We start from the raw sequence: 16,301 nt of genomic DNA on the forward strand, positions 1-16,301 counted from the left end.
TGGTGCATTACATATAGTCGGTTGGCAATATACATTGTTATGGTACTTCTCATTGTATGGCCATTATATAGCTAGGCTAATTTTATTATTTATATCTTGTATCCTTTAGGAGGAGAGAGAAAATGCCTGTTACTCGCGGTAACTCAGGATTCCAACATAAGCACCTACCACCGTCACTGCCAAATGAAGAGCCTGACTTGGCGGAATTGAGAATGCTTGTAAAAATATTAACAGACAAGGTTCAAGGATACGAACAAGAGTTGATGGAGCTAAAGAGGCAAAAGGTAATTGAAAATGGAAATAGGGCTCATGTTGAGAGTCATGTGGGGGAAGGCAGTTCCTCACATCCTGCCACTCCGAGAGATCATGAGTCTAGAAGGGAGGAAATTAAGCAGGAGGAACAGAGAGCCCCACCGACCATTACTGATGTGTGGGAAACTGTTAGGAAGTTTAACCCTCCTACATTTGATGGTAACCTTAAACTATCCATGGTAGAGGAATAGGTGACGAGACTCGAGTCCATCTTTCGAGTAGTCACATGCACCAGCAATCAGAAAGTACAAGTAGCATTAGTGCTCCTAGTGAAAGGAGCAAGAGATTGGTGGGAGACAGCAGCGCCCAGGGATGATTCTACACTCACCTGGGAGGAATTCAAGGAAAAATTATTCAGGCATTACTTTCCATCAGAGTTAAGGTCTGAGAAGGAAGCGGAATTCCATGCCTTTAAGCAAGGGAACCTCGATGAGGACACATTCATTGCTAAGTTTCAAGAGTTATCTAGATACTCCACGTACCTGCAGTATAGGGATGATTCTGAATGGAAGGCCAAGCGCTTATTGGAGAAGGCTAGACCAGAATTGAGGGAGCAATTGGCTCATCTAGATATCCGAGATTATGACGAAATGTGCATAAAACTACAAGTAGTAGCTCGCAGTAAGAAGGAGGTCGAGAGAGAGAAGAGGGGTTATTCATATAGTAGACCCCCAACCTACCCTCGACCCACCAGAGGCATTATGAAGAAAAACCATCAGGGTTCAAGTAGCTCATGGAACCAAGGAAGGCAGAAGGGTCCATTTTAAAGGGGCCAAGGACAGAGGAGCTATCATAGTAGTTATCACGGGTCACAAAGGAGCCCAACAGTATCTACCCCTGCCCCGAGTATAACGAGCTCTCAACAGTGCACTAAATACGGGCGTCGTCATTTCGGACAGTGTGTTGTACACCTTAAATTTGAGGGTGTTAAATGGAGGGTCCTAACTATATAAGAGGGTGCGTTGTACACCTTAAAGAGCTAGTTTTTTAGGAAGAGGGTAATGGCTTTGTGGCAAAGTGGTCTAAAAGATAGACTTAAGTTTGTCCATTCAGTAGGCCTGTTTAATGGGTGACCCATGATGAGGGTGTCATGGATTAGTTGAGGAAGTTGTGATGTCCCATATCAGAGGAATTTGAGGAGGGTCCTAGCTATATAAATAGGTGTGCTACACACTTTAATGAGCTAGCTTTTTGAGAAAAGAGTAATGACCCCATGACAATAAGTACATAATCACGTTATCACACTTTTTTATGTTATTTTCTTTGAATGTATAGTTGCATAATTATTAAAAAAACAAATCAATATGATATTTTAGTATTTGATTCTGCCTTAGGAAACAAACTAATGATACTATTTCATATGAATTCACAGGCAAAAAAAAAAACAAAATATTAACATCAATTCTTTTTGGTGTTCTATTTTCCTCTTGAGTGCATGTGTTTCAATAATATGCAACTATAGGATAGAAAATTTACTCAATGCCAAGTATTATCTTCAGTAAATTTTTTTCCTAAAACTAAATTAAAAAAGATAAAATTAATTAAACAATTTAGGTCAACCGTAGTCAAGCTCTTTATAGTTTATTTTGTTAAGAATAAGTCCTTATAATTTACATATGTTATTAGTGTTCATCCTTAACATGCTTTAATGTTAGAATAGACGAACAAAGACAAAAGAGCTGTTAAGATGGATTATGTGACACATGGCATAACATGTTAGACACATAAGCAACTTGGATTGAAATTAGTTATGCAATTCTCTACCATAGCCTCTTCAAGCAATGATACAAATAACAATTTAAAATGTGCACACAAAGGAATCATAATTTATAGTGATGATATCTTAAGGGATATGTGGTGGCTAAATCTAAATGATACAAAGGACAGAGGTGACCACTACATGTCACTAAAGAGGTCAAATACTTAGTAGTTGTAGCAAGTTATTAATGGGCCTTCTGGGGAAGGGGCATTAAAACTCTTGAAATTGTAAACCAAAATAGGGTGACAAAACTATGTTAATTTCTCAACATGTAATAGAGAAGAATCTCATAGTCGCATATCACATAATAGATCATAATGTATAAAATTGTAAAGCACAGGTAAGCATAATAATACTAGTTTCTTTACCCATGTCTTAATACTCAAAGCTAAGGTTTGCAGTATATATGGATCAAAGAAAAGAATCAAGAAAATAAAAGAAATTCTTTCTTCTTTTTCTAAAAAAAGCCATACGAGTTTATATATATGGAAATGGAGAATTGTAGAATTAAAATTTATTTGGGAGAATTATACATTGATCCAAGATGTTAATTAATTAAGAGAAAAATTAGTTTTAACAAGGCATCATAATAATATTGAGAAGATTTATTAATAGGAAAAACAATTATTGATTATAAAATTTAAAGCTGCATGTTATTTTATAAGATCCAGCAATGGTAGTACTATAATGTTAATTGATATTAGTAAACAAGCATAAGCCTCCTTATCCATTACAAAGGTCGAGCATTAATGAAGGTGTGGGTACATTATGCCCTTCAAGGTAAGTATTGGCTGGATGTAAAACTAGAGATAGATATGGCTAAAGGGAATAGTGATTTTGTCACATGTCTTGAAATTGAAATAGTGAATTGTAGTTGCATAAGAGGAAAATCTAGATATAGAATATACCTACAATAAAACAATATACCTACCCAAAGGGCGGGAGTGTCTTTTGGAGAAGCTTTGAAGAAAACAAAAGATGGGTTGGAAGGTGAGCTAACTTCAACTTCTTTAGCGAGAGATGGGGGTAAATCCTTTAGTAAGAGAAGGGGAAGCTCTTGTAATAATGCAATCCCTTTCAAGAATTTTGAGCAAGAAACTTCAAAGAAGTCTTAAGCGAAGGTGATGTCACGTCTTTAACTATGGTGACAGACTGCCTGGAGGTTATAGAGATGCTGTGAATAGATATCCCTAAGGATCATCCCGAGTACTAATTATTAATAGAAATTTAGAGCAAGCTTAGTTAGGACTAGTTTGCTGATATGCTATGGTGTAATAGTCAAGAGGTGAACGGTGCAGTGGATATCTTAGCCAAAGAGGGCATCGAGCATGTTTGAAGGAATTACTTATTTTATCATGTTGTTTGTTTAGCTGGACTAATTGATTAGGTCTTGAGCCATTGGAGTAATCTTGGTTAAGCTAATTTTTTTATCAATCCTAAATAAATTAATCTTTAAGTTTAATTTTTATCAATCCAGTCTCTTACATTGTGGTTTGTTTATAAGAAAAATTTGAGTTTTTTTTTTCTTATCTAAATGACTATATTTTTTTCATTAATATATATAGTTGTAATTAATATTATTTCATCCATGTCAACATATTTTAATAATGCAACATTATCTCTAAACAATATTTTAATGGACTTGAAAATAATTAGATCTCATTTATCTCTCTATCATATCCATTGATTATGAGTTTCTGGGTTTATGGGTTTAATCAAAGTTTCTAGCTTGTTTTTTTGACCAAGACAAGTGACCCTGTAGTCCTATTATTTGTGAATTATGATGTACTTTGTTATTAGGAAAAATTTTAATCTAAATCCCTTGGTCAAACATAATGAAAAATAGAGCATTTTAAAGTCTAAAATTTCATTGCAAACTAAGGGTAGTGAAACGAAATTAAATTGTTGAGGGAAATGACTAAATTAACCTTATAGCTATGCATACAAACAACTCTTATAGAAAAAATAGCCATTTTAGTATGGGTAATGAACAACTATTGTATGGAAAACTTACAACTCTTTCTACCATGGAATAAGGGTGAATCAAATGACAATAGAGAAACTGAAATTGCTTGCCTGTTGACCTTTTGCCAAAATCCTTTACATATAGTTTCATACCTTCTTTGATCCCATATATAAGCTATTCCTTTTTTTTTTAATAAAAAAAGGTTAGGTGAGATTGAGTTGTATTCCAGACACTCATTAAGGTTAGGATATGCCTCCAAGTGAGTGCTTACAAAGGCATTTATAAATTGCCCACTAATAAAGCATTCACATTAGCAGTGAGATTTGATTTCATAATCGTATGACTTATAGGCCAAAGCTTTACCAACTAAATTGATCTGTTATTAGTATATAAATGATTTCTAACAACTCTACTAAAATTAAGGAAACATATTTAAATTGTTAATACTACACATCTAGAGTTGATAATACAGGCCAGTCTACAGCAGGTTGCGGTTTGGCATAACTTGCATCAGGGGAAGTTGTATTTCTACCAACCTGAACTTGTAGGGGTAGGTTGACGAGCTAACCTACCAGTAAAAAAAAAAAACCACACACACGCACGCAACACGCACATATATATTTTCAATTTTAAAAATTACAAACCCACCACTTTACATTATTTTTTGGCTATAAAAAATATATTTTTTCTAGAAACTAATTATCCAAATAATATTAAAAATCCTTCTAAATTATTAAAAAAACACATTACAAATTTAAAATGCATTAGTATAATTAAAAATAAATATCTACTCTATCACAAGAAAACATAATAAAAAGTTTAAATTACAATTCAAAACTTGAAGATAGAACAAAAATAATGGCAAAAATGAATAGTCAATCAATAACACTATGATGAAATGCCCAACTAATCACAAAAAATAAAGGGGGAAGGAAGGGAGTAAATCAACAAGTTATTTAAATCGTTAAAATACATAAATTTATTTGCATTTTAAAAATAACTATGCTCTCACTTAATTGTTTTTATTATCAAATTAAAAATAAAATTTTTAATCTTATATCATCTTAACATACATGTAATTTGGTACGTGTTAGGAGTCCATGTTTATATGTTAAAAGGAAAAAGGAAGATTAAGTTAAAAAAAAATTAACATATATTGAAAGAAAGAGGTTCTTAAATTTATAAACCTTATTTAACTTATAAAATTTTTTGATGTGTGATTTATACCAATCCAATGATCCTCAAATTTGATGGATTTAAATCCTCTCACTAGATTCCCTAAATACATCTCTCCATACCTAATTTCATCCATCCATTTAATTATTCATTTTGTTTAATGGCATTAGATTGGCAATTATGATATTAAAATAAATATACTATTTGTGGGCTACCAAATTGAAACCAACAGTCAAGCTAATGATGAATATAGTCAAATCAAATGGTAGGGTGAAATTATACCAAATTGAAAGATGTTGGGATAAAATTGTGCCAAAAAAAACTTGAGAAAATCAAGTGCGTCTACATGAAAACTTTGATGGTAGATTTGTATTTTAACCTTAATTTAATGCGTGAAGTCTTCATAAAACTTTGAAGAAGTAATGAAATTTGCTTTTCTTGAGTTATATATAAACATTTTTTGTCAAGGAATTTACCAAAAAAGATGATGACGATGATGACGATGACGATATGTCATCATCATTATTATTTAGGGGAACTTATTTTATATTTATTTATTTGGAGAAAAATCTTATAATTTGGTAATTTATATGTAATTCTCAAAGTGAAAGTATGTGTCTGTTTGTGAAGCTAATAGAATCCTTTGTGTCTTCAGCTTCGTAGGAATAAAGTATGAGAACAAATATAATGTCCAAAATATTGTCATACAGCTTTAATTTTTGATAAAATATCTACTTCTTTATGGAGACTTATTTCAATGATAGAAAGAAAAGAGCGTGAAAAAAATTCTATCATGTAAATCACAAACATTTCAAAAATATGAAATGAAGCATAAAACGTCTAAAAGTCAAATTTTAAACCTAAAATTTAAAATAAAAGAAGTTTGTTCATAAAACATGCACCCATGATCTTAGGAAAAGAAGAAACATGAAATGAAGCATAAATATCATATTATAATTTTCCAAGAGATCTAAGCTCCTAATATCAATAATTCTCATTATTTAGGTCTAAGATTACTGAAATATAATAACACAAGGCCCTTGATCCAGGAGATGAACGAATACTTAAGTGTTGTCTTCCAGAGCAATTATAAGGTTTCACCTGAAACGTCCATGCGCTCGATGTGAGGACTCCTCCGTATAGGCTCACTCCAACATTCACTAACTAGGGTAAATGGATGTACTGCATTTAACTTTATATGGCTAAGATTAGAGAAATATGGCATATCATCCCCAAATTCTCGATTCTTGGCTAGGAGCTGAAAAGAATGCAAATTGTTGCAATTAAAAAACCTTGGATGAAAAGGGTATTAGATTGAATCATGGTGTAAAGGAAAAATGAATAAATAATCTCAATTCAAAGTAGTGAGTGAGAGGGGTGGGAACAGAGAGAAGGTTGGTACTTGGTATCTTATATCAATATTTGATAAGTAAGTTTGCAAACATTTCAAGTTGCAAATTTTTTTCGAGTTTGTAAATGAAATATTCTATATGCTATATACTTTTTTAATAAATAAAAGTAAAATATAAACATACAATTAAAAGAAGTAATTAATCTTACCATGATAGTAGTATCTCCAAATATCAACTTACTGGCAGCATGAAAGACCCTTCTTAGAAGCTTCATTATGCAATTAGAAACAAAGTAATTAAGTTGATTCAAATTGTTAATGAAGTCTTGATCTTCTTCCCAATAAGGAAGAATGTTTTGAGGCCAAATCTCAGCATTAATGATCACCTCTTCTAGTAATGTAGAATTCAAGATGCAGTAATCAAAGTAAAACTGGCCACTATAACTAAACTGTTTGAGATCATTCCCATGAATTACGAACTGATTAGACCAATTTGAAACATTTGGAAGTGGACAATTTGTTTAATCTATAATCAGCTTCTTAAGCTTAGTAAATGATATACTCACTGTCTTGACATTTTTCCACAAGCAATCTTCTAGATGCAGATGCTCAAGAACATGACACATTGAAAAAAGATTCTTAGTTGAATGGTCATCAGAGAAGACAACTTGATAAAGCTTCAACATCTTTAGGTTTGATAAGATACATGGAAAAGACATTAGTGTATCTATAAGGCTCTTATGGGTTAAGTCAACATGTAAATTAGTCAAATATTTGGAGTTCACATCCTTGGACATGACTTATAGAAATAAGTGCTTGAACAGGACATGAATCGTCCATGTGGCCAATGAGCCTAAATTGGATGATTCTAGAAGGAACTTGGAATGAAAGAGCTTGTTTCATAAAATTGATAAAGTCATATGTAGTTTTAGAATGTTGGGTAAAATCAAGGGCAGGAATTGATGTCTACAAGTATCGCTATCTCTTGGATAATAAGCTAGTTTGCATGGATATTTTTGGAGAAATAGAGCAAAGAATATGCAAAAAAAATCTCATCATTAAAGTCACTCAAGCTTTTCTTTTGGCCAGAGAAGTCACTCAAGTTTCTACCGCTACCATAATCCATGTACATCTCTAATAGGTTTCAGAAGCTTTCGGGTAACAATTATCAAACTATTTACAACATAATTTCAGATTTAAATAATTCTCAACAACAACATAAGATTGATTTCTGCTTTTCTGCTGGATGCTTACCTTGATGTGATGACCACAAATGAACCTTGCATTTGACGTAACTGCTAGGCTGGGCTTCGTCAGAGGTTTATGAGGGAAATGATGTGCCAGCGAGACTGTAGGTAGGGAATTTAGAATTTAACCTGGTGTATCGAAATCTTATAATCATATCTCCTATAATTAAATATATATTTATCTATATCTATATTGTCATACCCCAAAAAAATGGAGGGGTAACCGGCACAGGATGTGAATCATATAACACATCTCCGTAAGCCTCTAATCTTAAACTCATTTCATTTCTAAAATGTAATAAAATTTATATTAATATTTTAACATTTTTGGTATTGGTCATTATAATAAAGTTTAAAAAAAATTGTAAAAATTTTGATAAAACTTCGTCTATAAATGAGATCTTCTAAAACTCTACAATACAAAAATATTTACAGAATATCATGTCAGTCAAGAGCTTAGCTCTTCCAATAAATAGACAGCATATATACCAAAACAGAAGCCCTAACATAGCATATGTGGAGCACCTAACCAGACCTCTCCAAAATAACATACATAAGCATTGATAGTTACATAAAAAGAGAAATTTTGATCAGTTCTTTACCCAGCACATCTATGAGTTCTCATGGATCAATAGGAGAATCAGTGTTAACTAGGGCATCTGAGACCAAAAATAATTTTTCAGTGAATAACGTCCCAACAATAAATAATTAAACATAACAAAAGATTTAAACCATTATGTCAGTTAAAAAGGCAACGATCTTTATAAAAATTTAGTAAACTTTCGAAATAAAATGATTCTATAAAATTTTAAATAAAATCTCGAACCATTAAAATCTCATAATAAATAATATTATCACTTGATTGCAAAGAAGCAAATAAACAAAATCAATAATTATAAATAATTTACTATTTAAAACTAATGGGATGTAAAATTATCAGATAATCAAATTCATATAATAGGGACTTATCATAACAATTAACAAACGTGGACACACAGTCCACGAAGGTAAATAACCAAACGCGGCTCTAGCCACGAAAACAAACGTGCACACACAGCCCACGAGGGTAAGTAACCAAACGTAGTTCTCACCACGAAACAAATGTGGACACACAGTCCAAGAGGGTATATAACCAAACGCAGCCGAGGCCACGAAACAAACGTGAGTACGATGCTCACGAATAACCATCCCTCCATTCCACGTGCGTTGGCCATCGCACGGGGCTAGCACCTCCTATACACACCCTGCTAGCTAGGTGCACCATGGCGGGCTAAGGGCTAACGGAATTGTCGTTAGCAATCAGTGTTCTATATAAAGTCCCTTTTTTAAAACTATTTTCAAACATGCGAGAAATTGATCACCATTCCATTAAATTTTTCTTTTCAATGTCGAACTCGCATGAATCGTTTTTCCGTAACAATTCGATAATTTCCAAATTGAAATCCCACATTTAGAATTCAAACTTGCATTTACTGATTAACTAAAATGATCAATTCTGATGAAATAATTTCACGAAATAATATAATTTAACCAATAAAATATCTCATAATCACATTGTTGTCGTAAAAAGAATTTGCATAAAAATATAATATTTGAATAAAAGAGATTTTAATGAAATATCAGTTGGGACGCTATCCACTTACCTGAAAATTTTTCAAATAAGTAACTTACTTCTAACTGGTCCTCTTCCAGTAATGCTTGCTCTTTAAATCCTAGTGCCCAAGAAATACCATTGTTATTTTCTTTTGTAGATTTTATCATCATCATCATCAGTCTAAAATAATTCAGAAAGTAACACAGACAACTCTTAACTTTCAACATTTTTCAAACATTTCATAGACATTCTAATGACTAATATCTTAATAACAAATTGGCTCTTGAATTACTAATTCATAATATTATTTCCAAACTACTCTTATTTCTAATTTCAACTTTTTGTATAGAGAATAATTCTCATCCATAACAATTTAATTATCAATAATACAATCATCACATATATTCCCCATCATCCACCAATATTCATCCTTTCCAGCATTTTGTCAAACATCTTATAGGCACCAATTTTTAAATTTTAATAGTAATTTCTTCCTTCAAATACCATCCCATAATTTATTCAACAATCTTACAGCATCAATATAAAATTTAATTTGGCATCCCAAGTTTATTTCTTCAACAAGATTAATATAAATTTAGTTATACTCCAAGCACAAACAACATCTTCAGCAGGCAAAGATTTTTGCTTGGTTCAAAAACCTACTCCCTTTCTATAATCACGCACAACAGTAACCTCACACACCAAATAATATTATCTCCACTAAATAGACACACACGCACACAGCTAGCAAAAAGAAAACTCGATGCTCTTCACCTGGAACCAGCATGACCGAGCAGAGAAGGAGATAATCCTAGGCGAACGAACAAGGAGGAGGAAGGAAAAAGAATCTGCAACAGCATGAACGAGAGAGGAGCGAAGATGTCTGCAATGAGAAACAGGGGAGGATGAACAAAAAACAGAGGGAAATGAACAGCTCCTGCGTTCGAGCTTCCTCGAACACATGCGCAGATGAACGGAAGAAAGGGAGAGTTTGTACCTCACTCACCAATACATACGTGTGCACAGAATCAAACTAGAGAGAAGACAGAATCAAGCTTCCATGGCTACCTATGAGCAAGCATCTAGACGACACCAACGAGAAAGAGAAACAAGGAATCAACAGTGAAGCTTAAACAGAGATGGAGTAGGTAGATCTTGAGCGAAATCTTTACAGCGGCGAACTCATGGTGAACTCGACACCCATGCCGGTGATCAATTGAAATAGAGGAGGCGAGAATGCGGTGGAGGTTTGATTAGAAAGTTCCCTCTCTCACTGGGTTCTTGAAGATTCGAGAATGGAAAAATGAAAAAAAAGTTGGGTATGCGTATGATTTATATCCGACTCTGTTTCTGTTTCTCTCTTTTTTTTGTTTCTCTTTTTTTTTACTGGCATAATGGTAATATCATATAAATCAGACAAAATAAACAAAAGCAAGAGAAAAAATAAAGACTCCCTTTTTTCACCATAAGGATTCGAACATGGGACCTAAAAATAAACATAAATAGTAGTTACCACTGAACTATTAGAATATTTTAATAAATTTATACCAAAAATAATAGAAATACCTTAACTTATCTAATTTTAGATTTTTTTTTACATTATTTTCCTGAATCATTACATATATCTATAAACCTAACTATCTATTTATTATTCTTTTCAAATTTTATGATATATCTATATGAATTAGTATTTTTTAAAATTTTATAATAATCTGCTTTTATTTTATATTTTGATTTTTTTAAAGTTTAAAAATATTTTTTTAAAAAAAGTACCTATTTCCTTTAAAAAAGCTTGAACAGGCATCCTAATATGTTAACAAAATAATTTGGAAGCTTTACATGCCCAGATTTAATTGGAAATAAGTATCTTAACTATATAATATTAGGTATATAAGTTTTTCCCAATATTCAAGGTAAATTATTTTAGACATAAAACTAATTAATGGAATATTATATTTAGGGTTGTCCGTTTATTTATGAATATGAAAAAATATAAAATGTATATATACTGCTTCCTTTGTATTATAATATAAGTCATTGTTAACTAATTTATGTTTTGTAAAATTTTAATTTTGTAAAGTTTTAATTTTTTTAAAAAATTCACATCTCTTGAATTATACCTCAGATGTAATAAATATAATATTTGAATTATTCAAAACACTTTCATTAATTACTCTAGTAGAATATATAATAAAGGGTATAATTAGAAAAATATATAAAATTTACGCAACGTAATTATATTTTAGACGAAGCAGGATTTTTAAACAAAAGTTCTGCATTGTAATCCAAAGGAGGTGTATTTATCTTATATTTGTAATCTAAAATATGATCAGCTAGATGATTCTGAAAGATAATCGTTATATGATATATTTAGATTATATATCTAATAGTCTTGTTCGGTATTTGATTTAATTATTATTATTAAATAATTATTAAAAGAAGTAATGATAATTTGGGAAAGAATATGTTAACTTTCATTAGTTATATAATAGATTAATCAGCTAGATGATTCTAAAAGATATTTTATTTTCGTGGAGGATATTATATATATATATATATAAGAAACTATAGGACTTTAACTTTGATTTGTTTCTCTTTCTATGGTCAAACACATCTCACGCAAATTGGAAGAAATATCCTATAACAGTGCATAATTATATAAGCAAAAAAAATTATATTTTGATTAAATTTTTAATGGAAATTATATCTATTGTTTAATAAAAATATAAAATTCTCAATGTTTTTTTTCAAGGACAAAAAATTCAAGGATTTTAATGTTTAAGAATTAACATATTTAATGACCAAATTATAAACACTTGTTTAAAAACAATAAATTATATAAAGTTAATTCAAAACTCAAAAAAAACTATAAGGAGGTGTATATTAATTTTCTTATTTAATGAGAAAATTAACCAAACAATTAATTTTAAGTAGAATTTCCTCCAATGAAAAGATATGTATGAGAAATAAAAAATAATATAAAATTTAATAAAATTAAAAGGTTAAAAAGAAATGAGAAAATCAATTTACAGGTCTTTATAGTGTTTCTCAATTTTAAATTAAATTTAAATATTCTATTTTATTTTAATTAAGTGTTTATAATTTGATCGATTAAACAAGTGGGATGAAGCAAACACGGTGAATAGCCGTCAAACGCAACTTTCCTCCAATTTTAGTACATGACTTCCCAAGATCCCATTCCGAGCTTAAAAAAAAAGGAAAAAGAAACAGCATGTAGAGATCAAAATGCATGCATCAAGTGCTGATATAACGACGAGGCCAAATACAATTTTAGGAGCAAGCCTTGCCAAGGACACAATGAAGAGGACCAGCATTGAGAGTCAAATGAGGGACCAAGGAGGCAGTAACAGCTATGAAAGACTGTGAAGCTGCATAATAAGGAGCACAACTTCCAAACCCTGATGGAACAAAATATGCTCCATTCCTGAATTCATCCTTGTACGTCCTCCACTTCCACTTGTTCCAGCTTTTATCACTTGTTTCCCTCTTGGTAACCTGTCATTTATTAATTAATTATTGCACATATGAATCAATAATGGTTAATTGAATCTGTTGATTTCTCAACATTATATTGACGTACCTGTTTTGCAGTAGCGTTGTTTGGAGCTATGAAGTAGTTGCCTTCACTTAAAATGGTAGGGTCGGCACTGCCTCCAATGGCGTACTGAATCCACTCCTCATATTGGTTGTTCGCCACATGCGCATACCCAAATCTCACCCTGCGTCGTCTCTCATCACACATTAATTCACAACTCATTCCAAAACTAAGATATAGTGATATGGCTATATATATACATGCGTTTAGACTTTGGAACAACAAGCTAGACTATATTACAAGGTTTCATTCGTGAAAAATAAACCAACCTCTTACGTACCTTGGCATTCTCTCTACGAGGCCGTTGGCAAAACGATTGAAGGCTACTGTCACTTTCATTATTCTATCTGCTGTATATTCATCGCTGTGCCCGAGCAGCATTACCTGCAGGGGACATTCATCATGCACCTGGCTAGCTAGCTACTTATACCTTAATTATAATATAGTTTAATTTTATCCGACACGAGACTTTTCACGTTAGCTCAACAGTCAGCGGACACTTGGACAACTCAACATTTTTGGAAGCAATATGGAATTAATTGAAATTTGTTCTCCTTACTTTGTCATGCTGAGTGAAGTAATTGTTAGAGATGGTGACAGAAGTTGAGGCATGGATAAGATCAATAAGGCCATCTGTACAACGAGCCAAGAAGCAATGATCGATCCAAACATGCGAAGAAGCAAATATGCTAATGCCGTCTCCATCTGAACCTCCCCTTTGCCCCACATGCTCTTCACTATTCCTAACCATCCCAGCTTTTCCTGCATATATGTGTGTGTGTGTGTGTGTGAGTGCGCGCGCGCGCGCAACAGCGTTAAAAATCTATATCAGATTATCGTAAAATAAGGACATACGTACGTACATCTTGTCAACAAGTCATGACCTATATGTCATCGTTTTACTTCTTAGTCAGATAACGACGACATATAAATGCTGCATTAATTACCTGGTTTACAATCATGAATGCTAATCCCATGTATAATGACATGGCTAACACCTTGGATGGTGATGCAAGGTCCATAAGCAATCTCCACTTTGGATCCTCTGCCATCGATGGTCTTATAGCTATTGACTATAAGCTCGTTCTTGAAGGTCACAACCATATCCCTGGCGAATATTATCCAAAGAGGCCGTGTTTGGATGACACCATAGCGAAGTGTCCCCGGTTTAGGGTTCACAGGGTCATCGGATGCATCAGTGACTTCATATATAGCTCCAAACTTACCTCCAGTGGCGTCTTTGCCGAACCCAACAGCGCAATCAGCCAGGGCTTTCCGATTCGATGCCCAGTTTGATTTGCCTCTCCAGCAAGAGTCAATGGTGTTGAGGATAAGGTTCTTAGGTTTGGGGATATAGCTTGAACTGAGCTTCGTAGTATTGAGGTAATAATTGTCTGTTGAATCTGCACTTAAGGTTGTAGTCAAGTTTTGAAGAAGAAAGCATGAAAGGAACAAGATTTTTGGGGTTAACGTGGCCATTGATTGACGGTGATGGGTTTAATTCTGAGATAATAGTAGACGACATGAGTTGATTAAATAGGAAATAGGTCAGTCGTAGGTGGGGCACACGACTTGCGTTCGTTGAGATTTTGTCTCTGAAAAATACGTGGATGCACGAACTTTGTCGGTTGATTACTTAATGATCATTTCTTATTGGGTTAAACAAGAAGAAATTATAAAGTTATAAACACATGTATTCACTAAAAAATCCCCTAGTATTAGAACCTATAGAATTGATGAGTATCATAAACTTTATCATTAAGTTGAAAAAAATGTTGTGAAAATGAGTGTCATATCACGTGCAACTAAATTTCACAACTACAAAATTAATGGTCACTTTCTTCAACTTAATGGCAATTTAAAGAGTTAAAGGAAGTTTTAGCATATTTAAAAGTTTAAGGTTCAGAATACTGTTTGCACAATAGTTTAAAGTCTAAAATACTTATTAACCCAAATCAACCAATATGATATTTAATATTTAAAATTAGGTTATAACATTGGTATATGTGAAAATCTAGTACTTCCGGAGCCTTAATTAATTAGATAAACATGCACACAAATACACAACGATATTTGCAAATATAAAGGGGAATGCTGATGATCTGTTCTGCAATGGAAATTTTAGATCTTTTTTCCCCTCGACCAAGAAGATTTTCCAGTCGAGATTTTGTTTTACCAGAAAGTTCAATTATTAAAATTGCGTTTGATATTATAATATATATTTATATATACACACACAACTTCCTTTTGGTGACATTAATGAAACACACACAAATGTTATCGTTGAGTTTCATTAAAAATTAGGTCAAATTATATAATTAGCTAAATAATCTAAAATTAGGGTGTAGCCTACTTGTAAATAAATGCTAAAAATGAAGGGTTAAAAAAAACACACAGAGAGAGAGAGAGAGAGAGAGAGAGAGAGAGAGAGAGAGAGAGAGAGAGAGAGAGCCTGAAAGAAAAACATGGGTGAGGTGAGAATGGTATCACAGATTGATGTCAATTACAACGCCCAAATGAATCCATCATATTCCAGTAAAGCCAATGTAATTAAAATAATAATATATAATACATTCACTCGCAAAGCTCATGTGATGAGCACTTGCTCTTTTATTACTCATAATTAATAAGCTAATAAATTTATATTGACTGATTAACTTGACAACTGGAACCTATGACAACAACACTAGCACTCACAAATTAAATTTTCTCATATTCTTACCAAGAAATCAACTGATACTGAAACCATCTTTAAAAGAATTACAATGAAATTATATATTGTTAGTTCTATGATGAATTTAAGCGTAGCTGCATATTCCGTAGTTGCAAGAATCTCCATTGTTGCACTTGTTGCCACATGTTCCACAGTGGTTGTTGCTGACCATAGGGTTCACACACTTGCCTCTGCAACATATCTGCGAGTACTTGCACTTCCTACCACACTTGCCACAGTTGTTTCTGTCTCTTGACACATTCACACACTTCTTCTTGCAGCAGTCCGGCCCATTGCTCCCCGGCGCCCGGCAAATCCTCGGATATTTATCACAAGTCATCGCCTTGTGGTGGTGGTGCTGGTGTTGTCTCTCGCGAAGGAGCCGATGATTTGGCCCTTCAAGAGAGCTTGATTCTTGTGAAACAGCAATGGCCAAAGCTGCCACCAGTAAGGCCAGAAGGAATAGTGCCTTCAGGGACTTCATATTTATGTGAGTCAGAGTTGATGTACACAGAGAGAAGATTCAGAACTATATAAGAAACTAAATATGAATAATGGTTTTGATGG

The 16,301-nt window shown here is 32.8% G+C and overlaps 2 protein-coding genes across 2 annotated transcripts; both read right to left on the reverse strand.

Annotated features, from left to right (window-relative positions):
* Positions 1 to 12,598: 12,598 nt before the first annotated feature.
* On the reverse strand, positions 12,599 to 14,500 carry LOC129286112 (putative pectate lyase 2). The gene is made up of 5 exons (XM_054922135.1): positions 13,969 to 14,500; positions 13,581 to 13,783; positions 13,302 to 13,405; positions 13,007 to 13,145; positions 12,599 to 12,921 (listed from the first exon to the last, which is right to left on the reverse strand). Exons 1-5 carry the CDS (start codon positions 14,498 to 14,500, stop codon positions 12,697 to 12,699), a joined length of 1,203 nt encoding a protein of 400 aa, XP_054778110.1. The 3' UTR covers positions 12,599 to 12,696.
* Positions 14,501 to 15,551: 1,051 nt separating this feature from the next.
* Positions 15,552 to 16,301, reverse strand: LOC129284889 (stigma-specific STIG1-like protein 1). The gene has a single exon (XM_054920405.1). The coding sequence runs from the start codon at positions 16,216 to 16,218 to the stop codon at positions 15,820 to 15,822; it is 399 nt and encodes a 132-aa protein (XP_054776380.1). The 5' UTR covers positions 16,219 to 16,301; the 3' UTR covers positions 15,552 to 15,819.

Source organism: Prosopis cineraria, unplaced genomic scaffold, assembly GCF_029017545.1.
Source record: "Prosopis cineraria cultivar Desert tree isolate PC_DT_omini unplaced genomic scaffold, ASM2901754v1 PC11, whole genome shotgun sequence".
Lineage (NCBI taxonomy): Eukaryota > Viridiplantae > Streptophyta > Magnoliopsida > Fabales > Fabaceae > Prosopis > Prosopis cineraria.